This window comes from Eleginops maclovinus, chromosome 4 (genome assembly GCF_036324505.1).
Source record: "Eleginops maclovinus isolate JMC-PN-2008 ecotype Puerto Natales chromosome 4, JC_Emac_rtc_rv5, whole genome shotgun sequence".
In the NCBI taxonomy this organism is placed as follows: Eukaryota; Metazoa; Chordata; class Actinopteri; order Perciformes; family Eleginopidae; genus Eleginops; species Eleginops maclovinus.
In genome coordinates, this window is record NC_086352.1 from 24,127,484 (window position 1) to 24,152,719 (window position 25,236).

The window sequence follows — 25,236 nt, forward strand, 5'->3', positions numbered from 1 at the left end:
TGCCATTGGTCGGCGGTGACGACAATCCCGAGACGTGATCCCGCCCACCGAGCGGATCAAGTTTGAATGAACAACAGCAGTCTGTTGTAGAGGTGCTAGTTGCATTTGCAGTAATTATTAAAAGTGTGTATCATATCGCGGGGGCGCTGATCAAGGATGGACATGAAGAAAAGAATCCACCTAGAGTTGCGGAACCGCACTCCGTCAGATGTAAGTTGGCCTCACATCTCGCTGCTAATGTTTCACTCTCAGCTAATGGAGAATCTTTCGTGTGATGTCTTGGCGTGGGGATACAAAGTTTCCTCCAAGTTAAAAATTTGATGGTAGACGTCGGGTCACATTGTTGCTTTACAAACATGTTTACAGTGGGCAGGTCGCTGCAGGTACGCCGGGTGAACTTTTGTGCACGTCTTTGATGTGCAGTTTTAGAATGCTGCACAGCTTTTCATGCCAGCGGTATAAACAAGGCAAGCAGCACGAGAAGCCATATTTGTAACTTTTCATCTAAGAAACGTACCCCTTTTCCCATTCAAACCCCTATGGTATTGCTATGTACTCTTTGTTTGATGTGTTATTTGCATGCTGGGAGATGAATTTACCAGAACATTTAAGCCGTGCGCGTGGCGCGTTAAGGATGCGGATGCTCAAAGTCATGACATTATCAATGATGCATAAAGATCATAGCCACGATTTATCACCGTACAACTGCGTCCCACAGCTACAGTTACTCAAGCAGTCGTTTGAACTCGTTTATTTCTGCAGAAGTGCATCCAAACATAGTCGAACCTGCAGCCCCTTGCAGCCTGTATCTGGAGCCACAGTACGCACAGATGGCCGAAAGAAAGCAGTTAACATGGACCGTTCCCGACCACTAGGCTGGGCGAAAACCTATGGCTAAATCACAGAGACATGCTTCACAAACACCCCCACATTGTTATTTACTGCTGGGTGTGCATTCAGCCGTTTCACCGAGACTCGTGTGGTTTTTCGACGACACATCCAGCAGCCATAATGAAAACAAATGGTCGAGCCGCGTTGTTGTCGCTCTAGTTTTCCAGAACTAGGACAAGCCGCCATTTTACTGAGAAACAAAGGCAATCCGAAATACACCGAATATCCCGTTCATTCGACACAAACGACGACGGATTCATCATACCTTCCTATTAACAGTAGTCTATACACGCCTTCAGTCCAAACGGATACTGTTTAGCAGAAGCAACAATGATACGTTTGCCTGGCAGCTATCTAATGTGCCTCAGCTGCCCCTCCTACTCACAAATGACCCTGTGCACGACTCGTAGGGCTGTTTCTGCCTGTTTCCACTAATCGCTCTGTACCTTTCGCACACATCCTTCTCTACGTTTAAACTCGGTTATAAAGCGCTGCGCAGTGTCTATTTTTTTAAAATGAAAAAGTCACTAAATGTGATATTTACGTGATGGACTGAGAGCCAATGCATCGCGATAACTACTGCGTTATAATGTGTCTACGGATTATTGATGGACTGTTACGTTTTCATATCTTTGGTCCTCAGTGCTGATTGGTTGAGTCACGTTAAAGGCTGTGTTAATATATCCGATAACAGCACAATTGTGACTGCCTATCATCTATATTTTTTTATCAATGCACCGAACCAAAATCAACGCTCTTATAAATGCACTGTAGCTCAGTGTGTATTTATCATTGGCTATGTGAATGGATAACCCTTTGTTATTTGGTTAACAGTACTTTAAATTGACTCTGCAAAGTGACTGAAAAAATGAAGAATAAACTGCAATATGTGCCCCAATAAGTGTAGAGAAATATAAGTACAAAGTAACCTTAAAGGGAAATACTTCAGTAGGTACAAGTAGCTGAACATTTTATCCAAGTACCATATTTGAGTACATGTACTCAATAACCATTGGCAGAAGTGTGGATCTTTAAACCAAGTAAAACGGCTAAACCACACACTCAAAATACTCCATTAAAATAACAAGTCCTTCTTTGTACAAAAAATCCCCACAATTTTAAATACAATACATAAAAAAAGAAGGACAGTTGTGCAACATAATTCTTATTATTATTATTATTGTTATTATTGTTATTAGTATTAGTAGTAGTAGTAGTAGTAGTAGTAGTAGTAGTAGTAACCTATTGGGATACCTTTTCATTTTCTAGTCAGGAAACATACTTGAATGAAGCAGTAGCCTTTAGCAGTAGCAATTAAGTTGGCCATTTACCAGCATTATTTATTATGCAAACATGATCATTCAAAGAGACTTACAATTAGTAAAGTCAAACTTATTCTCAGTAAGAGTAAGAGCTTCTCATCAAAACTTTAAGTGCATCCCTCATTAATAATATAAAACTAATCAAAGATCTTTAACCTTGAAATAGTTTGGACTTAATATTCAGTTTCGGGAGTCAGAAAGGGAACACGTACTTTGTTTTTTCATGCATTATGTATTTGACGATTAGTTTTTTTGTACTATTCTGAAATTTGCTCTTCAGGTCAAAGAACTTGTTCTGGACAACTGTCGCTCAAATGAAGGAAAGATCGAGGGTCTAACAGATGAGTTTGAGGAGCTGGAATTTCTAAGCACAATCAATGTTGGACTGACATCAGTTGCCCACTTGCCGAAGCTAAATAAGCTCAAGAAGGTGGGTGTTTTTCTGCACAAAACAAGTCTGTTACTTAAGGCTTTGGGGTTTTGCATATTTTGATTTGTTTAAATGATCCACAGCTTGAACTCAGTGATAACAGGATCTCAGGAGGGTTGGAAGTTCTGGCAGCAAAATGCCCCAACCTCACACATCTCAACCTCAGTGGCAACAAGATCAAAGACCTCAGCACAATAGGACCATTGGTAAGTGAGACTCTGAAATATTTGCAGAACAATTCATGATATAGCAAGCAGCTGGCTTTAATTATTGAGCAAACTTGATTTTTCTTTTGACAGAAAGAATTGGGTACCCTTAAAAGTCTGGATCTGTTTAACTGTGAAGTGACAAACCTGAACGAATACAGAGACAATGTGTTCAAGCTGCTACCCCAGCTGACGTACCTGGACGGGTATGACAAAGACGACAAAGAGGCACCAGATTCTGATGCTGAGGTATACGCAGAGGGCTTGGATGATGATGACGACGATGAAGATGGTGAGTTTGAGGCCTCGCACACCCTTATGTGTTCTTTCTAGCATCTTGTAAGGTTGAACATTTCGCTAATAACGAACCACAAACTGGTGTCACCCAGATGTCGAGGAGGAGGAGTATGATGAAGATGCAGCACCAGGAGATGAGGAGGAGGAGGAAGGAGAGGAAGACGAAGAGGACAATGAAGAAGAGGAAGAGGAGGACCTCAGTGGAGAGGTGAGGGTAAATAATATTTGCACTCTAATGATAAAAAAATATGAATTCTGATTAAATTGTATTAACTTAACCTTGTTTCTGGAAGGAGGAAGAGGAGGAAGATTTGAATGACAAGGAGGTTGACGATGAGGATGATGAAGGTGAGTAATATTATGCCTGACTTTAAAACATAAGCTGTCTCCTTATTCCATACTAGTTGCTAAGTGTATATAATATATACACACCTTTATAGTATACATTTTTGGCAGTAAGTACAAAAGAAATCGACAGATTTCATGTTTTCAGTAAAACGCTTAACCTTGAGGCCCGTCAAACATATTGAATACATTTCCTTCAGTATAAAAACATTTGCATTTTTTTATTTATTTATAAAATATTTTCAATTTGTATGTCTAGCTTGCATGTTCCCTCCACCTCCACAACTATTGAGCAACAAAAGCAGTTATATTAAAATGTGTCTGGAAAGATTTTGTTTTAATAATTAAAAGTCATTTGTATCAAATTTGTCTTGCTATTAGAGAAAGCAGACTCAAATTATGACTTTATTATGACACAGCCAATTAAATGTATGAAGAGACAGCAATGTGTTATTCCAAAAATCCAACAGAAAAATCTCCACTTCTTGGAGATGTTTTACCACCAATGACTGTTAGTCCTAACTTTGTCTAACTGTGGAAAGCACCTCAATTTGTTTTGCACATTGTAACATGGTAGTGTAGTGCTTGGATTTTTTTCTTGGAGATTTTTTATTTGGTCTCTTCTACAATGTAAACAACCCACAAAGTCCTTAGCCTAAGTAGATAGTATACATTTGGGACTGAGCTGATTCAGTTTTCTTTCAAATGTTCCAACACAATGCAATGTAGTCTTGTTGAACATGTTGAGCTAACATTGAGATTGTCATAATAATGGAACCTGAAAAACAACTTTAATGAAAGACATGGATTTAATTTTAGTCTTTGCAACTCTTTAAATGTCACTTTAATTTTTGTAGAAGAAGAGCGAGGTCAGAAGAGAAAAAGGGAACTGGATGAAGAAGGGGAGGACGATGAAGACGATTGAGGGTCCTCTTGAAGCTAAGTTGTGAACTGTTAAACTTGTATCTCCCAGTCACATCCCAACAACCCCATGTATTTTTTCCCCGTTTCATATTGCAGTAGGAGTGGTTTTTGTTATTGGCCAGTCAGGTAGACGGGGTTGTCTGGAGAAATATGTTACATTTATGTACCTTTGATGCTCCCGTGTTCCAGTCTTTACAGTCCACTTTTATCTGCTCTGTGGACACCAATTTTATAATATCCAATAATGGCAAAGATAAACCTTTTTAAGAAATGTTTGTTTCTTTTATCATGTTGTGTAAGACTAGTTTCTGATTTTTATTTAAAACCCCCTTCAAAAGAAAATACAAAATAAAACAAAAAGAGTGCATGTCTAAACATTTTAAAGTCAAATACTGGATTTCATGTATGGCTGTCCTCTCCTCTTCTTAAACTTATTTTTGCATTCTACTTTTATCTTTTTTTTTTTTTTAAATGTAAGTTATGTATTTGTAGTGTCACCAGTATGCCAATACTCTCTGCTGTCCTGGTGTGAAACTTCTGTCTGAACATGCACAGTGTGACCCTCACAGGGCATATTTTTAAAATCTTAGCAAAAAAATGTCTGCCCTTGTCAAAGCCGCTCCTCCTCCTTAAACCCTCAGCTTTGATAGTTCGGAAATTACGTGTTCTTGTAAATACTGACCAAATCTATTTTTTTGTATTCTCTTTGATGACGGCAGACATTAAACAGACAACTGAGGTGAAACTTTGACTTGTAATAAGATATTAAATATGTATGCTGCTTTATCTAAAAAATGCAGTAGGAAATTTCTTGAATTTGAACATAACTTTGTATGCATAATCTTTCCATAAAGAGAAATGTTCAACATCAAAACTCATCCTCACTTTTCCCATGTTCTTTTCTGTGACACACAGGTGGCAATGTTTGAATTTGTGGTGGTAGTGTAGAGAAATACTTGATATAAACGGAGGTTACAACCGCAACTTATGTGCATTGAAATTTTATTGTTACAAAATGTAAACTCTGGAAAACGGTCAGTTATTTGGACTTTGTTTTCACTATTATTCGTACTGGTCAAATTGGCCTACCTCAGTGATTTTTCACTCCATGTTAAATCCACTGTCATCAGCCAAATTGTTTAATTTTCCTTCCCATTCACTTCAATAAATCCCTTTTTTATATACGTTTTGGAGTTTGTGGTCCTTGTGCAACATTGTCAAGTCAAATGCAAAGTGTATAAATGGTAACAGTTTTAGGTCATTGAATGGAAAGATGATCTTTTTCACATTGAGACGTCATACTGTTAATTCTATTAGACAAGACTCTTCACCAAAGACCAAGTCAATCACATTTAAACTGGGTTTAATTGTCCTTAAGCTGGGTTTAGTTGTCCAAAATGTAGTCAAGTTCAGTGCCAATCAAAATAGGTAGAACTACCTAGTTTACCCATGTCTAAGCCAAAATGCCGTTTTACTGTACAAGCATAAAAGCCTCTATATTGTGATTCCAGGTTCCCAAAGATATATTAATTAGTTTTTTGTCTTAGTCCTCAGTATACCTACACAAGAAGCCCCGACATAACTCCAATCTAACTTCACCTGTCTCTCCACTGCAGCTGATCCATCTCTGGTGGATCCTTTTGGCACTGTCTACTTTTTTTTAAGAAACACGTTTACCATTATAGTGTCACTGGTTCCAGTCTGCATGTAAAGGGCTTGTTTTATGGACCCTTTATGTTCCAACTATGATGTGATCAGGGAAGACTTGAGACCTTAACTTACTTTTTACCAACTCTTGGTACACATCCATTGTTTCTACATGAGGCCTTTTTCCTTATCTTAGTCCATCACTAATATGAAAGGCTGAATGAAATTGGGCCTGGGTTAAAAGACACACGGCATGTTGTGCAGAATGTTTGTCAATTGTTAATTAAGTGCCCATTTTACTTCAGTTTCTCACTGAGGGGACAAAAAAAATATGAAATGGTAAAATGTATGCATTTAAACTGTAATTTAACCTAAATTTGTTGATTGAACAAGTGAACAGCAGAGGTAGGTGACCTGGAGTCTCTAGAGCAAAACACCTACAGTAAAGCACATGTCACTCACTAATGGTGATATACTTAGTTTAAATGTTAAAGGATGGTTATTATTACAGTTTTCTGCACTGTTAGGTAAAGGCAAGATTATATTATATTTATTCCGTATTTGATGTTATGTTATTGGAGTCAGAACTAATACCCTCTAAGGAACAGTTTCACACATCTTGCACCAACTGGAAACATTCAGCAGAAATCTATCAAGCATCACAATCATTACTTGCGCAGCCACAGCATACAAAAAATGGGATTAACAAATATACATGTTATTAGTTAAAAAGGTAATTTGTGACAAATAAATAGAAGCAAATATACATTAACCCCTCCCAACATGGCCCTTAAACCCAAAACAGCCAGCAAAGCTTCGGTTGGGACTATACTGGAGGTAAGCAAGTCCACCACCTCTAAAAGCATGTCTCCCCTGCTGCGTTCCCACTTTTTAAATAAAAGAGTAAAATACTAAAGTGTGTGATCAATCCACTCTTCTTGGAAAAAAAGACTGCATACGGGTAGCTAATAGTCAGTATTGTAAAATCAATTTATAGCCAGTAACATCTGTTAGGTTGAAAAAAAAGGGACGGGATAATCAGCTCGTGAAAATCATGATCCAAGTCTGCAAAAGCTTTTGTCGTCTGTCAGGTGCAAAAATACTTCACGTCAGCCATTTTGAAATGATGCTGCAGCTCGCTGCAAACGGTGTCTGCAGCAGGGAGTAAGGCCTTGTGGAAGCAAAATAGGAGCCAGCGTGACAGTCTTTTTATCCTCCAGATTTGCCTCAGCAAAAAATGAGGATTGTGGTTTGGTCATTATAAGAGGTTGGGTTTTTTTTTGCGTAATGATCAAAGTATTGCATCGTGAATGGCCATGTAGGCACAGTGAGACAAACACTCTAGAGGTCTAGCAGAAAATATGCAACAACTGATCATAACACACAAGTGTGCTAGATCAAGAATAAGTTGTAAAAACATAGATAATACTAAATGGATTGGATCTCGAACAACCCTCATCGAGTTCATGTAAAGGTGGCAATCCATGAACACTGCCTCGTCTGCATTACTTATCACATTTGTTAATATTACTATTTTCCAGTAATTGCACCAGTTAAGACATTATCCAACACTTATCATATTAGTGTATGCATTTTGCAGGGCAGCAGGAATGAAGATACAATTTATCAAAAAAGAGGCTTAGGAGGGCTCAGAAGCTTGTTGGAGGTCAGAATTTGGGGCAAAGGAAGCAGCTTTGCCAGTCCAGGAAGTTGAGAGGTCAGACGTTGTTGGGGCTAACGTTCTTCAGGTTGTTGAGCTCCAGCTCCAGCTGGCGTATTCGCACATCCTTGGTGGTCAGCTCCTCCTTCAGCCGCCGCAATTCATCCTGCTGCCGAAAGAACATCCTCAGGAGCTACGCAAAGAAAACAAAAACTCCTGCAAGTTACACATACAATTATGGAAATGTGAACAGAGGAAATTCTTAGAATGTAAACAAATGGAAGACACGTATAGTCACTGCAAAAAGCTGAGGCAGATTCACTCAAAGACAACTTTTACACTAGAGGAACAGCAGGGTAGAGAAGTGGCTGATGTGTGAAGTCACAGCATTATTCAGCACACACCTCGTTCTCTGTCCTGGGTGGTACATTCTCTAGCAGGTCGATCCCATTCACTACCACACTCTTCTTTTCCTTCACTGGGGCCTTGAACACTAACTGGTTTGGTCGCTGGTAACCCTCCTTCAGGGACATCAAGACTGGGTCTGTTCACATAAAACAAGCAAAATAATGTGAAAACCATCAAAAAAGCACAAACAGGCTTAAAGGCACTGCTCACAAATACAAAAATACACATTTTACCAGGTTACTACAGTGCTATTCATTAATCTTCATTATTTTGTATATCATAAGTAATCTTGATCTCTGAAAAGAGCGATGCTGTTGAGTTTTTGAGATATATTTTTTCTATTACCATGCTAGTATATGTATTCCTGAATAGCACAACAGTTAACAGGGAACATTTTGTGACTTTGGATTGAAATGTCCCTTTAGGATTTTACAGGTCAAACATTTCTCAATTCTCTTTGTTGGTCTTAAACCTAGTCCGTCTAACTCCTATATTACTGACAACCTTTTAACACGTGGACAACCATATGTGCCTCCAATACCTGGTCTGCAAACCGGAATCTGTAGTTTTTCCAATAAAAGATTCTCAGGATTGTTTGGGGATAAAAAAAGTGTGAAATGACAGAAGGTAATGCTCACTCTTGATAAGGCAGTCTGTTATGCTTTATTATGACAAAACTGTTAAGAAAAAACATCTTCACCTTATGGATTTAGTTTTTAAGGTGCTGATCTTGTAATTGAAAGACCTCACAAATTGCAAATCAGAATTGGAGTTAGAGTATAAGCTTAATTCTAAGGAAATATATTAGGGAGTTAGCACACAAAGCAGGATGATCTGTTGATCTAAGATTAAGATCTTTGCTTAACATCAGTGTATATTTGGCAAAAAGTGGATTCTGTTAAATGTTGTGTGTCTAAAGTGATGTTTACCTCTATTAATGCCGCTCAGCCATTCGCTTGCAGACAGCGCAGGTTCTGTTCCCGCGGTCATGGGGTAGATGTCCTCCTGGTATGTGTCCGACTGCAAACCAAGACAAATACATTCTTGTTTTTTTGATTAGATTTGCTATTTGAGAAAAAAAAAGGTCATATTATGTCATCTTGAACAACATTTCATGTTTTAAAGCATGACATGTAAACTCTCTGCATTGGATTGAAAATATTCTTTATCTACACCAAAGGCTTCAACGAGGACTAAGAAACTTAATGGCCCTTTCTTTCTGTTTTGCTACCCTTGTAAATCAAACCAGTAAATGTAAAAATGATGCTTTTACATTCAGATTAATTACCTCTCCTAAATGACTCTCAGCTCTGATTACCTTGCTGTGTATTTCTGCTAATAGCATACCGGACTACTCTACTGTATTTCAAAGAGTTTCCAAGAGAGGTTGATTAAAGCCACATTAAAAACCTATGGCTATTTAACCCATTATGTGCTGATTAATTGCAAAATGGATTCCGAAATAATTAACAATCAGAGAATAGAGCAGAATCTGTTCATTGCATTATTATTTTATACCTACTCACCCTCCTCGGTACAATCATCGAGATGGGTTCGATCAAACCCTTCAGGGTGACAAGCTTGTAGAAGCGGAAAACCTCGCACGCTCCCACGTCCAGCCCGTGCTTCGGCATCACACCTGCAGACAAGCATCAGAATCAGTGGTAAAACAACCTTTATGACATAAGAATTCAAGGCCAATTGGAGTCAAAAGAACAACAGAAAATTCAACCTGCTGCGATGTGACATGATGTTAGTGGAAGTCATAAAGCTACACTGAGGGAATGGATTTCAATTAATCTGCCTAATTTTTCCTTCAATTCATTTCATCCTTTCAGCCTTGTAGCACCACTTTCAGAGAAGTAAATCCATCCTGCCATCCCTAAAGACTGCTAATGAAGTGGGGAGTATTTGTAACTCGGCTCTCAGCAGGAGAGATCATATTTGCTGACTTACCGAGTCCTTTCTGCGGCGCCGGGGACCGGAACTCCATTAGGTATTGTAAGTATGGCTTCTCTGTGGTAATCTCAAAGTACCGGATGTTGCCGTCGCCCTGCCAAGGCAGCAGAATGTGTCCGTTACACTACAGTTCAAGAAGTATCTCTTTAAATGTATAACCACGTCACATTTTGTAGCATTCAGCTTAGTTTAGCCTCATCTCATTTGGTGCTTTGCTCCAATTCCCAAAATAAACGGTGGCATCTTAGATTTAAGTAGTTCTTTATTTTAAATTGTTAATGCTTTGCCTACAATTTTTAATTACTGAGTTTTTTTTTCTAATTAATAAAGGGTGTTGAATATTAGAAAAGTGAATATGAATGTCTTTTGGATCAAAATATAAATACTACACTAACCCTCCAGCATCAATTATCAGACTCGTTAGTGTTCAATCAAATCTGTGCAGCAACCAGGGAGAAATGTGTGATTGGTGTCAAATATAAGGTATAAAAACATTCTTCAATCCAAATTTGATACTGACATATACAAATGACTTCTTATCGTGTTGACTTTTAACTGTTTGTTCACTTTATTTAGGGGGACTGTTTTTTGTTAATGGGATGCAATATGGCCACATTTTATAATTTATTTTATATTTTTAATTTATGCATATTATGTTTGCATGGTCTTGGCACTGACATGTGTAGCTCATTATTTAGTTTGGTATTTTAATTTTTCCTCTATGTCTCTACCCTGTTTCTCAGTGAGATAAATGCATTAAAATAAAAACCTTAATGTGCGGTACAGTTTTGTTCATTTAATAAATGTCAATATCTATCTGAATAAGGTCAATCTTAAAGTATAATGCAGTCCTTAGAAAATAAATTCCTTGTTGTGACCCAGTGATAGGCAGCACTGACCTTGCCTGCCAGGTACAACATGTGTGTGTCAGCATCATAGAAAGGAAACAACAGCCCTGAGAGGCCATCTATGTCCTCCTCCACAATTGGCATAGACAAATCCTCCTAGAAAAAGAAACACACACAAATGGGAATTAAACACACACACACACACATACACACACACTCACTCCACCCACTCTGACGTAACATAGGCAGGCCATATGGGGGTGTTGTCTGACCTGGTCCCAGAGAGCGATCTGCCGGGTGTTCCAGCGTGAGACCCCTGTGGTGAGCAGTCGCTTCATGTTGCCCAGAAACACCACCCGGTTCACGCGGTGGTTCTTACAGCTGGCTTGCTGGTGGAGCAGCACACAGAGAGACAGCGTTCATAATCAAATATCATTGTAAATCAGTAGGTGACCCTAATAAAGTCTGTATTAGTCTGTTTACCATATTAAAATCATGTGGTAAACAAGTGGTTCAGTCGATGTGAAACACATCAAAATTAGTAACATTTTTAACACAAGCAGTTGTTCCCCCAATGTTCAAGCCCCCACAGAAATAGCAGCCTCCTCCTGCTGACCTGAAGGACGGCCCCGGAGCGCGGCTCAATGACTCGCAGCTTCTTGTCTTTGCAGCTGGTGGCCAGCAGGCTGCCGTCAGTGTTGAAGGACATGCTAAGGATAACGTCAGTGTGGCAGTCGATCATTTTCACCGGCTCTCCGATCTCCAGGTTCCAGATCAGGATCTGAAACAGGATGGAGGGAGGGAGAGTTTAGGTGGAGCTGTTGGATTGCTGTAGAGCTTTATTCACTGGTCTTATTATGTTGTGGGCTTGTTACTAGAATTTGACTTTGTTTTTGTGTGTAACTAACACATCTGACTGTAGTCTCTTCTGATATTCAAGATGAATGTATCATAGTTACATTTCCCAAACTCTGATCTTTGGCAATCACTTATCTATTTTAACAGGTTGTAAATGAAAATTATAAACACACAGGTGTCAATTAGTGTTTTAGGAAATTCTATTAATCGTTCAATCGTGCAAATATTTGGCATTTGTGCTTGATAAATGCCTTAAAAAGATGTTACAACTTAAATAACTGATTAGTCTAACACAATATCATAAAATAATTCTTTCAAAATTAACTAAAAGGCACTCTGAAATAAGCCAAGTGACACGTCTTGACAATATCTAACCGTATTTGAGGTTCCAAGAAAGATGGTTTTATATAACCTGTATTTAAGAGTCAGTTAAAACAATGAGATACTCATAGTGATTTCAGTGTTCTTTGCCTGTCTGAGCTTGGTTACACGTTACTGTGCAGTACCTTGTAGTCATAGCCGGCGCTGAAGAGAATGCCGCTGCTGGTGGGGTGCCACTCAATCACACCCACCCGCCTGCTGTGGCCGTACAGCTCCAGCACCGCCTCCGTCATGTTGCGCCTCAGACCGCCCTCTGGGATCTCCCATACTCGCACCTGCCGCGTTAACATTAAACAGTAAACAGTAAACATAAAGTATCCAAAATGCTAAATAAATAGTGCAATCACCATCACACACACACACACACACACACACACACACACACACACACACACACACACACACACACACACACACACACACACACACACACACACACACACACACACACACACACACACACACACACACACACACACACACTTATAGAACAGGTCAATAAGTATGTACTGTATATAAGTAGGATTTTGTCAGAGGCCACCTCATATGTTTTTTTTAAATGACCGCAATCAACATAACACAGCTAGAGATCCCTCTGATCAAAAATAGCTCACGGTATCAATGCTGCCCATTGCATTAGGATTAGTCTGGATTACAGATATGGCTAGAGGCTCTGTGTTGGTCCAGAGGAGATTATCCGTCAACAAGTGAAAGTACTTTACAGGACACAGTGCTGCATGGCTTTACTGTACACTAATGTAACAGGTGCATGGGGAAAAAGGCCAGCAGTTTCTTAGTATGCTTGCAACATTTGAGATTAAGAGTGATAGTGATTTAGATTTGATATTGTGTCGAATAGTCAGTGACTGAACAGCTCAAGGATTTGTGACTTGCACAAAGGCATTTCACATCCGTCATTTGCCATTTTTAGCCCACTTGCTCACAATAACAACCGCAGCAGCAGCTGCAAGGCGAAATCCAATCACAAGCCTGTGTCCAGTACCAACTCTCTTCATCACACACCCGCCGGCCATAATGATTTGATGATCTCTTTGCCTTCTGAGCCAGTGGCTGTCATGAGTTCACAGATTAATTTCTTTTTGCACATCTTCAAAGTCTCACAATACTATATCCCTCCATAATCACCTTGAGCCTACCTCGTAAAAAACATTAACAATAAAATAAAGTGGGTCACTTACCGAAGTATCCTCTGAGCAGGAGGCTATGATGTTTTCAAAGAAAGGATTCCACTTGATATCCAGCACATTGCCTTGGTGGCCACACACTTTTGGGTAATGTGAGTCTAGGCGGCCAGACTGAAACAGAAAAACAGAAATTGTTATTTTGCATTTACTTTTTATGTAGCATGTTGCTGAAAGGAATGAATGACACATTTATTAGTAGGTATGTGAAACATACCATAATCAAGAGATTATATAATAATGTAAGTGGTAATTGAATTGAAAAACATTTCTTTTTTTATTAAATAAGAATAGTAATGATAGAGTCTGTACTGATCTTCTAGGAGCATTAATGAACACATTTTATTGATGTGAACATGAAAGACTCATCTAACATAATACAATTTTTAATTTGCATCAGAGAGACGATTTAATAAATCCTGAATGAAACAAAGCAGACCAGGTTATTGAACTGGGACGTCTGAGGCACATCTTTGTTATTGCAATAACCGTCAGAGTCCACAGAGTGGCAGTGGCTCACAACAACAGGGGACTGACACCTCGAAATGTCGGTCATGAATGTTTGATGTAACTTCAATCCACTGACCTATTTTCTTATTCCCTCAGAGATTTGTTGAGGAGCGTCGGGTCATGCCTCAGTGAAATCCTGTGTGTGTTTACATGCACTGTCCTTACTGAACCCTGAAGATTCACTCCAGCTGTTATCAAGCCGGACTCTGAACTCTATCAACCGTTCTATAGTATACAAAATATAAGAAAGAATGACAACAAAATGTGGCAAACAGAATGCATTACTGTTTGCACCCTGGTGTCAGGATGCAAACAGTAATGGATTCCCTAAACTAAAAGCAATACATTTTTTTAAAAGCAGGACGCTAAATTGCAAATCATACAGCGTCAAGGCTTGAGGTACTGAATGTTTAGGTTATGTATGTGTTTGAATGACCGAATGGCAATGAATGGCAAATTATCATGTAGTGTATACCTACAATGCTCAATATTAGCTTGCTACTGACACCAAGCTGATAATTTAAATAGCTATAATAATAATAATATCAGTATATTCTCAGCACCATACAAAAAGATAGAGTAAATACAAACATAAACACAAATACCATGCTGATCAATAAATAGTTTGGAATGTAATACTTGTAACTTATCCAACAAAAATCTCCAAGCAGTAGGTGTGCTAATAGAAAAAAACATTGTTTCAAGTTTGCCAAAGTGACTGGCGTCTCAGCTAACAAGATACGTAGCATGTGCCAAAAGCAATAGACACAAAGATCTGCCAAACTTTGACAACAATTTAGTGGGACATAAATTCAGTCAATAAAACAGCCAAGGATAGTAGGAGAAAGTGTGACTCTTTAACATCACTCCCCTGATATTTTCGGCTAACTTTGGACCACAAAAGCTTCTCAGGACAATCCAATACAAACTCAAATGTACATGTACAGATGTACATTTTGTAAATTTATTAAAAAATAAAAACGTAAACAAGTTGGTAACGTGATAAGCTAAATCCGAGACACATTTTTCTATTAATGTGGATGGCCTCAAAACATTATTAATATGGGACATGAGGGAGTCCTTTTTAAAATGGAACTAATTACCTGCAAAGAAATAATGTCTGTGGGGATCCAGAGGGTTCAGGGGGTATTATGAGAACATCAGAAATTGAAATGGAAGATGATTTGAATAAAAAATAGCTCTCTTTCTACCAAAATTAGAGTATAAAACAACGTATGAACGAAAATAGTGTTGCTGACGTGTATCTGGATGACTAGCAGGAAATAGAAGGATGTGGATTAGGACTATTGTCTTTCCGCAGCTCATTTCCTCAGATGAGCACTCCTGGAGTCAAACAGATGTGCAGGCCGAGCAGCTGCATTACACCAAAGGCACCACACTGCAATCGCTAACAACCGTTATTGATCTTTAATTCCCAATAAATCCTAATTACTGCTGTTCCGGGATGTTCTAAAGGCAGTATTTTATGACTTGTCTGGCTATAATACAGTTTAATGTAGTGAATGAATTGCAGAGGGTGTTATGTTAGCAACTCATTTGGATTCAATAATGCAAAATTGGCAATTTGGACTTTTCTGTCCTCCTTGTCTTTACTGAACAACTCAAGAATGCTGCAGCTACACATCTCTGTTGCTCCATGCTGATGTCAATCACTGTAAATCTCAGCAGAGGAAAAAGAACATGCTGAGCCATGCTTATCAAACTGAATTGCTGCTGCTGTGGTTTTTCTCATGTTAATGGTGCAGTTAGTGCATTCATGTTGTATGCACCAGCAGAATGGTCTGCAGTATCTTGACTCTGTAGTGGAGTTTTCTAAAAATGACTTCACCGTGATATGAATAACATCCTTAATCATGAATATTAGCGTTGTGCACAATATGCTGTAAACTCCATCTCTACATATAAAAAGCCATTAACCAATGTACACTCTTAATACAATATATGAAGGCAGTGTAGGCATATTTACATATCCTATCAAATATGACATTAGTTCCTGCTGGTGAACAGACAACAAAGCAGAACCTTTAGTTAAGATAAACTGCAGAACTACGTTTATTTTAGGTAAGAGATGAGATTGCAACAGCTTCAAGTATTTTCATTGTTGATAATCATGCTGTTTTCCTTTCAATATGAATTGGTTGGTTGATAAAATATCAGAAGAAAAGTGACACTTAAACTGGCACCAAAGAGTCATTAGCATTTTTTCCTGGCAAAAAATACAAATGCTTATAAGTAATTAAAAGATCATTTAGAATGAGTAGTAATGGCAGCAACGATTTAAAAAGCACCACACCCACTGCACTCTCTTCCTTTGTCTGAGGTGATAGAGAGGTGTTTGTAACCTCATGATGTGATTTCTGGGCCGATGTGTGCCAGGTGGTGCCATCGGTAGTCCTTCCCCTTGCTTGTGGTTTCGTCTGGGGCAACCATATGTCCGTCTCGCCGGCTGTCATCATATGTCTCACACCTCGCCATTAGCCAAGCCCACACACATCAGATTGAATTACTAATGAAAGATCAGGAGGAGGTCATTTTAAGTGTTCACAAATATTAGGGGGCCTTAAGATTTAGCTTACAACCTTGTACAAATATATGCAAGTAATTTTTTACCAGTTGATATCATATAATTGGACTCAACAGATGGCCTTTAGATGATGTACTTAACACTGGAGACAGCTATTGATTTTGGTAAGTGGGACTGGTGACATTAACAAACCTCTTTCCAATTAAGATTTAACCACATCCATCGATTTTGCAGGTTAATTAACTTTTGATAAGCTAACTCTGTAGCCTAAACATTAAACATCTTGCACTAGAATATGCATTGTGTACAGCACAAATACACTGTTAAAGAATCCCAATGCGTTTATGTTTGTCATATCGATGATATATTAATCAACATCACAAATAAGTGACCACTAGCCTATTAAAGACAAACAAATAATCCTTCACCACATATTAAGCACCAACAAATTAAACACAAAATATAATTAGTTTTTAATATTCGTCCTTTTATCTATTACAGGGAATTACTTAAATGTGTTGATTTGTTGTTTTGATCAGTCCTTCATCCCACAGAAGCTGTCAGCTCTTCTGCTGCTGCTGCTGAATATGAGAAATGCATTTCTGACCTTGTCAGCTCAGCAGAGGAAATGCTTAAGTGCGGAATGAGGAGGAAATCGATCAAGTATGCTCTTTAGAAGGGTCATGGATAGAGTCATTACACAGCATAAAAACACCACTTGTGAAATATGAGGTGAGGTGAGGTATTATTTCACCTTTATTCAAAATAGGTTCTTTAATAAAGTATAATAATCTCTTGAAAATAAGATTTAGCAAGGTCTTTATTGCAACTTAATATCACTGTAGGATTTTTCCGACTCGTAAAACTTTATTTCTTCATGACTGGACTGACTAACAAGAAAAAAGTCATTTGATGCCATGCAGCTTTTCTTCATATTAAAAAGGTCAAAACAAAGGGAGTTTCACAAACAAGAGCTCTGCATATTAACTGCCCAGAGAACTCTGAGTATTTCCTGCAGCCTCACCAATCTTAAAAGCCATATCTGAGATATCAGTGTAGGTGGACAAAATGACAAACAGTCTTAACAAAACATAAATTACTTTATGAAAAGGTTATATCAGGATGATGCCCTTGTTATGTACTTGCTTGCTTATATGACACTATTAAATAATGAATTTAGATATAAAGAAAAGAATTTAAAAGCTGACATTATCTCAGCGCTTCACACCAAGTATTATCACTAAAAGGTCTCTTTCCACGGCTAAAGAGCAAAGCTCCAGATGATGTAACGTAAAATGTCGGTCTCCCTGTTTCTTATAGCAGAGGCTGAATACTTCTTCCGCCTGATAACAGCTTGACTCGACTCTGCCTGGCAGCCAAGAGCTTTTTTAAAGTACCTTGGCAGCGCCACTCTTAAAGGGGCAACACACTCTTTTTATGGTTTTTCAGATCTACACTGTGAACTACAAATTGAAGTGAGAGGTGAATTACATCAAATTCCTTTGGAAAAATAACACTTGCGTGTGTCCCACAGCAATAACGACATATCAACAAAAACATCAACTATCAGCCACCCATAGAAAACACGTGCCAATTACATGAGCAACTCAATTCATAATTGGCACGATATCAGCATTTTGAAACTAATTTATTCTCTCTTTATCAAACACAATATCATCACCACATATAAACATGTGAGAAAACATGATATTAATTAAGCCCAGTTTTTGGAAAAATGACCTTCCAGTAAAGTGTTAGACGATTTATCAGTTTACAATCTGCATAATACCGTCAGATGTGCCACTGCCAGGCTTATCTTCCACATTAGAATCTGCAATGATGTTGTGTAATGATTAATCCAGCAACAGAGAAGAGCATGTTCAGTAAATACAGACACATTCACTTTTCCTGTGGAAAATAATTTCACACTTTCCATAGCAACAGCAGCATGTTGTGTTGTTAATGGGAAATACCAGTATGCCTTGATGTTGGCATTTCTCCCCTTTCAGAATTTATCTTAAGGTTCTGGCTTGAAGATGTAAGACTGGCATGCTCTGAAGTAGCAGGGAGGCTCCCTGGCGAATTTGTGGGGATCATAATTATGGACCCAAACCCTAAACAGATCTACCTTCATGTTCTTCACCATCCGAAAGCTTTGACGCAGTAAGTCACTTAAGTTTTTATTTTAAGTAGTTTCAAGGACCAAATACTTTCAAAATACAAATCCAATCACAACTGAGCATTTTTTGAGGACTCCAAAGAGGAAAGACCCCCTTTGTCTTTGAACCTGTAAGCATTTAAATACTATTTGTTTTAATATTTTCATTGTAAATGTGTGTTGCCTGTGCACCAATACACCAAGTAAATATTCCCTGTATGTGAAAACGTACTTGGCAATAAACTGGATTCTGGTTCAGATAACAACAAACAGCGAATGGTGGTGTTGCCAGTTACCTGGGGCACAGGTATGACGATGAAAGAGCCGCCGCCGGCACTCTCGGTGACGACTGCCAGGAACTTGGAGTTGACGGCACAGAAGTGGTTGTCATGGACGTTCTTGGTGATGGGGATACCGTCGAAGCAGTGCTCCCGGTTGCCTACTTTTCCGTAGACATTTCGAAACTTGGAGCTTCGGTAGGTTGGACGCCATGACATCTGAGGAAGATAAAGAAATACATAAATAAGTAATTAACAATTATTTGCAGATTTATAAATGTATATATTTCATGTGTCATTGTTAAATTGTTGATCATCTGTTGATGCAATGTTGAAAAATGGCCATCCGAATTTCCCACAGTGACGTTTTGCTTGTTCTGTCTGAGCCCCAAACTATTCAATTCATCGCCTATTGTTTTAAAAGTTTAGTAAATATTATTGCTTAGCAAAATACAGTAATGATAACAACTTTGACCTGTATTTGACATCCAGTTAATGGCTGTGTGTACATTGTATCATTGAAGTTGCATGTTTAAAATGAAAAAGTATTTGGTGTGCCCGTTAAACATTTTTAACATTCTGTGGAAGAAGAGAAGAACATTTATCCAAGATAGGACTCTAACTTAATAAAATGTAATGACACTGCCAGAGAAAGTTATCTTTATCCTTTATGCATTGTTTACAAGATGTGATGATTATAATGCAGACAGAATGAATGTTGGCGAATGTCAAGTTCCCATCTACCATACCCACAGTTTGGTGAGCTGTCTGTGCAGACACGATAACTGTCACACATTCGCTTGTGGGAAATCGTCCAAATTAGTCATGGATGTGAGACTTTTGAAGGGTGAAAACTGTTCAAATTGTATTACAGCCCATGATTAGTGTGTCAAGAAGGAATAGCAATAGAACAGTTAAGACATTTCTTAAAAATTAAATGACAGGAAAAGACAACTGGTTAAACAAATATGAAATATTGCAGTATGTCTGTAGTTAGTAACTCTATTTTGGCTCACATGGATCTCATACAACAAAAAAGCAGCCTTTGTTTGCACCCACTGCACACAACAAAGGAGGAGAAGTGGTTACATCTGACTCAAGGAGCTTTTTTTGTCTGTCTCTCAACCACAAGAATGCATTGACAGAGCTTAATTTTTTTGGCCGTGAGCTGGCTCTGTACAACAACTTAAAGTTTGACTCAGATACAGGAAGTAGATGTCAAATGCCCTTTGTCCCGTCAGGCAACATGTCTGCGTTTTTCTTATGAATGTGGCTACACTCTGGGAAATGGGATCTGTTTATGAGTATAAATCCCAGTGATATCGGTTCATAACAGGAACTGGCAGGACAGGATTTAGGACTCTTGTCAGATCAGCGTTGCTGGATGACATCAGGCAATCCTCTATTCAGCATTGTTCTTGGGATGAAGAGGGAAACTGGTGGGAGTGGTGTACACATGCAAATAGAAACATCCTCAGACCATGCGGCTGCTATTGTCTTTCCCCGTCCCTTTCAGACTCAGACCAGACTGAAGAAATTACATCCAGTAGGCAACAATACTGTGGCTGATCACTTTGCCCACACCACAGCTCTCAAATGTTGCAGCTGTGGTGACATTGCAGGAGTACATTTAATATGCAATTACAGTGTCAGCACATTTGTTTTAATCTTGAACTACGTATGGTGCGGAGATAATGTAATCTCAACTCCATTTTATTTCTCCAAAAGCTATTAAGTAATTACTCTTTCAGGTCAAGATTTTAAATAATTTATAAATAAAAACCATGTATTGTAATATAGTTACTACTTGTCAAGAATCTAAGTCTAAAAAATCTTCAAATAAAAAGGCCAATGACACAAATTACGAAGGAAAAGAAGTTCATTGGTAATACAGATGTTTCTGTTTCTTGTGGTTTATTTATCCTAAGGAAGCAAACACAGAACAAAGAAATCATGGCTCCTCATGTCTCTTTTGCTCTGTAAAAACCCCAAACATAGACTCTCAAAGGTGCATGCTGGTCCTATACCTCCCTAAAGCCTTGCAAAACTAAGAATGAGAAGATTATAATAATGTCATAATGAAGAAAGTACCTGAAATAAATCCAACAGTCAAAACAATCTGAAAGTCAGTTTGTATAATGATTAATTGTAATTGTTAACTTGTAATGGCATACTTTAGTTTGACATACACTGAAGTTATACTACTTTTATTTGAGTAAAGGATAAAAGTACTTTTGTAACCCCTCATTAAATGAATTTGCTTTTTGTTTTTTTTTATATATTTGCTTTCAGACTGCTGATCACAAAAATTCAACAGTGAGCTGATCATAAGCAGCGTGGAAACATCTCACCCTCATTCCATTCAAACACAGATTGACTACTCCAGAACCACGGCTGTATGGGTAGCATAATAGCAGCTTGTTAAATAATTAATGCAGAACAGAAGAGCAGCAGAAAGCGCCCTTCAGGACGGTTAGACGAGACTTGCCTGCCTTGAGCTCTCTTTACAAGGATGCTCATTCATTGGTCACTGGGGTATGGCACAGAGAGGATATCTGTGTGTGTCCGGGTCTGTCTAGTCTCACGAGGTTTTGCAGTATCAAAACACACACACACAAACACATGAGGAGCAGGGGCGTGCACACATACACAAAACACAACAAATCAGAGAAAAATAAAACAACTTGGTATTCATTGAGGCACATCACAAGACCTTCGGGTTGAGATTCCCCCCACATTTTGTAAAGTTAAATATATTTGGGCATATTCTCAAAAGCTTTATGCCAAGTTCGACAAATTACTTACATAACTGGTTACCTTACACATGTTCTCATAACAATCACCTTGAAAATGCCAGCTTACCTTCCCAGTGTCCTTTCAGTGACACTAGTCACAGACTTGCTGTGGCCTTCTCACACTGCAAACATCCACACTCCTTTCTCAGAGAGCTGCAACAATCTCCTCTCTTCTTTCCTTCCTTCCTTCCCCTTCAAATCCAAGCAGTCAGCCTGTGTCTCATTCTCTCTCATGTTTTTCCTCCCCCCTCCCCTTTAAACTCTCTCTTCTCCTCCTACTGGTACTGATAGCTGCAGGGCTAGCACTCCCCCCTTTCCTGCTCTTAGCCTTCTCTCCCATCATGCCACTCAGTCAGCCCTCTGTCTCTTTCTCTTCTAAAGTTCAGGCTTCAGGCCAGCCAGAAGTAGCTATTCAGCTTCTCTCCTCTCCTCCCACCGCCTCTATGGAATCACAAGGCCTTTCTAGGCTGATTTTCTAACACTTCCAGCAGTTTTTACTCCTCTCTTTATCCTCCCCTCTTAAAATCTCTTATCTTTACTCTAATCCTTAATAGGAAAACTGCCAAGGTTTGGTATCGACAGGTGGACGCCAGAAAGAGTCACAGCAACTGTGGATCTTGTTATCAACTACATCACTTCCAGATACAGGGTGATTATATTTAGTTTTAGTACAATGCAACAAAGACCTTCACACTGTTGCTTACAAAAAGGTGAAACATTAATAAAGAAGGAATTTGGAAAACATATTTTGTAGCTCAAATAAAGTTTCATCCATTTCTCACTGTCTGCATACAGTAGCTCACTGTAGTAGCTATATTCAGAAATTCAATATCTGCTCTTTGAGCTGTTTTTTTTCTTTTTGTGTGTCTAATGGAAACCTGAGAGCAGCTGATGGGACGGGAAGAACTCTCCCAATTTTAATAATTCAAATACTGTTGTATAAAAGCAGGTATAATTCTTCCCAGCATTTAATTATATAAATGTAGCTGCTAATGAACTAAAAGTATTGTTAGTTAGATTTAATGATCATGTAAAGTTAAAATACAGAGGACACAATTTGTATTTTGTCTTGTGAGAAAAATAGTTGATTTTCTTACACTTATTCTATAAAACAGGGCTAGGGTTTTATTTTTTCTTATTCATTGTAACTAGTTGTTCCTGCTTTTAAAAACATATACTATTAACATACAAATACAGCGTTACTATCACTATATGTACATAGGAGCTGTGTGGGAATTAAGTATCATGTATGTATGGGTAGTTTGACCATCATTGTTCTTTGAACCCAATGGGGTCAATAATTTCATTTTATCTATGAAATACACTGGGCCTCTTTGCCTGGAATATGTGAGACAAAAGATATAACCTGTACTACACTTGACTTTAAAATTTCACAGTATGTTTATAGATTTCATTGAGACATATCATTGTCTGAGTAACTCCAGTTTCTAAATCACAGCTTGTTCCTCAACAGAAACGCCCTGAAGTTTCTGCTCTTCATGACTAGCTGTTTCTAAATGACCCTGGCCAGATCGATTCCTGAGGCAACTGAAGCAGGTGTTATACTGAAAATTGCCTCCCCTGATGTTAGTCTGTTTGTTTGAAATAAGGGTGGAGCCCTACAGGTTCACCACGGAGGGGTTTTGCCTTGGCCTCTTGGCTCGGTGTGTATCTGTGTCTGTGTGTAGTATGCTAGTCTTTATGATGTGTTGTACATGTGAGTCCGTTTATGTGCCTGAGTCCATGTCTGACCATGTGTTGTCTGTTTGCAGCAGTATACATTTACTGTAGGGTTCAAGGCTGCAAGGCAGACCACTCCAGAGACCAGAGTGTGTTTATTGAGCTCTTTTATGTCTTGCTTCAAGATACTGCTGCTGCTCTTTGCACACTCAATCCCCCCCATTTTCCTCCCTTGGCTTTGATGTTTAAATCCTCTATCTGATACCCTGAAAGGCAACAAATACTTATGTCTCAGTTACAAAAATCACCAAAATATGAAACTAACTGTCGAACAGCAACAAACCAAAAAACTAAATACTTGGCTATGCTCCATCATGCCAGCTGCAGTCCAACGTCCATTTTCTTCTCAAACTATAATCAGTCAATGGCAGCATACTGACTCATTACAACCAATAAAAGGACATTCAAACTCCACCAAATCACATCAATGGCTTAGATTATTCTAATCAAGAGTTCTCAATGATGGTGCCAAATAAGGAAGTAGAGCTATTTGAGCTCATACTCAAAAGATACAAAAGGGAAATCAGCATGTCTTGTCACTCAGACATGGTTAAGTCCTGTCAAGCCACAATGTCATGTTCTGTCCTTTCTTCCTTCCCTTGGCAGCGACACTGTACAGTCATTTATGATGACTTCCCTTCTCTGCGAGGAGTAAATATCACAAAAAGCGAGACATCCTATTGGCTCTTTTTTCTCTCAGTGTGAAGCGCCATGTTACACAGGAAGTATCACAGCTTGGCTGAAAGAGAAGGAATATTTTGTACACTGCTATGGCAATGCCTGATGGGAAAACAATAGTTCTAAAATGGCTTTTGTGTGTGTTGTTAGGCGGCAGATTATTAGAGAAAAGTATTTGCATTTTACCCGCTGTCAGCTGAAAGTCAACAGCAATCAAGGTCAGTACAAGCGCTGCAATACTTGAAATTCTCATAGAAGCTACTTTGTATTTCTTCTTCTCGCCCACAAACCAATGGTTCTTTAACTTGATCACCATGTTGTTGTTTTTTTAAATAGCAGGTGTGATTTATGCTGAATTATGTTAAGTATGGAAAGTAGCTACCAGGAACAAAATGCAATTGTCTAGAAAGACCTGTTAAAGATATGTCCAATGAAAAAAAAGAAAATGTTGTATAAGCAGTTGGAACGGAGGCTAGGTGCGACGTGACATCATGACTCTCTATAAGCAAGGCATTAAGCAAATCAAGTTAAATTCTGTGTTTGGCAAAATAGACTGGCAGCTGTTAGGTCATGTGAGAAATATATGCAAAAGTATCTCAAACAGATGACAGCCATGCATCCACCGTTTGCTTACAGCATCACAAGCACACAAAAGTGGTCAAAGGCACAGCTCACTCTGCAGGCCATGGCAGCTGTGAATAAGGGGCCAATGGAATAAAGTACAACAGTACAGAATAGATTTAACACACCTGCTCCAGCTGAATGAAGTGAATCCATCTGGATTTGTGTCTGTATTTCCAGATGGCCAGTTCAGGAATGTTGGCAAGGTAATAATTTTATTCAAGCACACATTAATTTCCATCCTTTGAAAAGAGAGGTCACAGCAGCTCTTGGAGCTCACTCAGTCTCCATTATCTGGCCCATTAATGTCCATTATATCAATTCTGGAGTTTCTCAAACAATTAAGAAGACAAACAACACACCAGAAATGCTCAACAGTAATACATTACATTAAAGTGAGCCATAAGGTTAAGTGAAAGGGCAAAATCTTCCCATCATTAATGTCAGACCTTAAGCCTATGTGAGGGTAAGTACTGACTTGGCAGGTGGAGGGTTGGGGTGGTGCTATGTCAACTCATCATGTCACATCTGCA

The 25,236-nt window shown here is 38.7% G+C and overlaps 2 protein-coding genes across 6 annotated transcripts in view; one reads left to right on the plus strand and one right to left on the minus strand.

Moving 5' to 3' along the window:
• Positions 1-5,599, plus strand: anp32a (acidic (leucine-rich) nuclear phosphoprotein 32 family, member A). 2 transcript variants are annotated; one of them, XM_063881172.1, is made up of 7 exons: positions 1-210; positions 2,494-2,643; positions 2,727-2,849; positions 2,943-3,141; positions 3,239-3,360; positions 3,440-3,494; positions 4,349-5,599. In XM_063881172.1, exons 1-7 carry the CDS (start codon positions 157-159, stop codon positions 4,414-4,416), a joined length of 771 nt encoding a protein of 256 aa, XP_063737242.1. In that variant the 5' UTR covers positions 1-156; the 3' UTR covers positions 4,417-5,599. The 2 variants fall into 2 exon arrangements, with proteins under 2 accessions (XP_063737242.1, XP_063737243.1); XM_063881173.1 differs by having other exon boundaries at positions 3,239-3,354.
• The window catches only part of coro2ba (coronin, actin binding protein, 2Ba), a 34,225-nt gene continuing 13,826 nt past the window's right edge, over positions 4,838-25,236 (minus strand). Inside the window, exons 1-13 of one of the 4 annotated variants that reach the window (XM_063881171.1) lie at positions 21,732-22,086; positions 21,362-21,444; positions 18,888-19,088; positions 13,376-13,492; positions 12,302-12,451; positions 11,554-11,718; positions 11,210-11,326; positions 10,989-11,093; positions 10,087-10,183; positions 9,657-9,769; positions 9,060-9,150; positions 8,127-8,266; positions 4,838-7,915 (exon numbers count right to left, since the gene is read on the minus strand). In XM_063881171.1, coding sequence (XP_063737241.1) covers positions 7,781-7,915; positions 8,127-8,266; positions 9,060-9,150; positions 9,657-9,769; positions 10,087-10,183; positions 10,989-11,093; positions 11,210-11,326; positions 11,554-11,718; positions 12,302-12,451; positions 13,376-13,492; positions 18,888-19,088 — 1,431 coding nt within the window. In that variant the 5' untranslated portion in view covers positions 21,362-21,444; positions 21,732-22,086 and the 3' untranslated portion in view covers positions 4,838-7,780. Of the gene's footprint in view, positions 7,916-8,126; positions 8,267-9,059; positions 9,151-9,656; positions 9,770-10,086; positions 10,184-10,988; positions 11,094-11,209; positions 11,327-11,553; positions 11,719-12,301; positions 12,452-13,375; positions 13,493-18,887; positions 19,089-21,357; positions 21,445-21,731; positions 22,087-25,236 lie in introns of those variants that run through there. The other 3 variants (XM_063881168.1, XM_063881170.1, XM_063881169.1) reach the window with 3 other exon arrangements.

Bases quoted from the DNA above. Each gene is read 5' to 3' on its own strand.
- anp32a (XM_063881172.1), top strand. From the start codon at position 157: ATGGACATGAAGAAAAGAATCCACCTAGAGTTGCGGAACCGCACTCCG. The intron at 2,850-2,942 runs GTAAGTGAGACT...TTCTTTTGACAG, and splicing joins TCAGCACAATAGGACCATTG to AAAGAATTGGGTACCCTTAA. The intron at 3,142-3,238 runs GTGAGTTTGAGG...GGTGTCACCCAG, and splicing joins TGATGACGACGATGAAGATG to ATGTCGAGGAGGAGGAGTAT.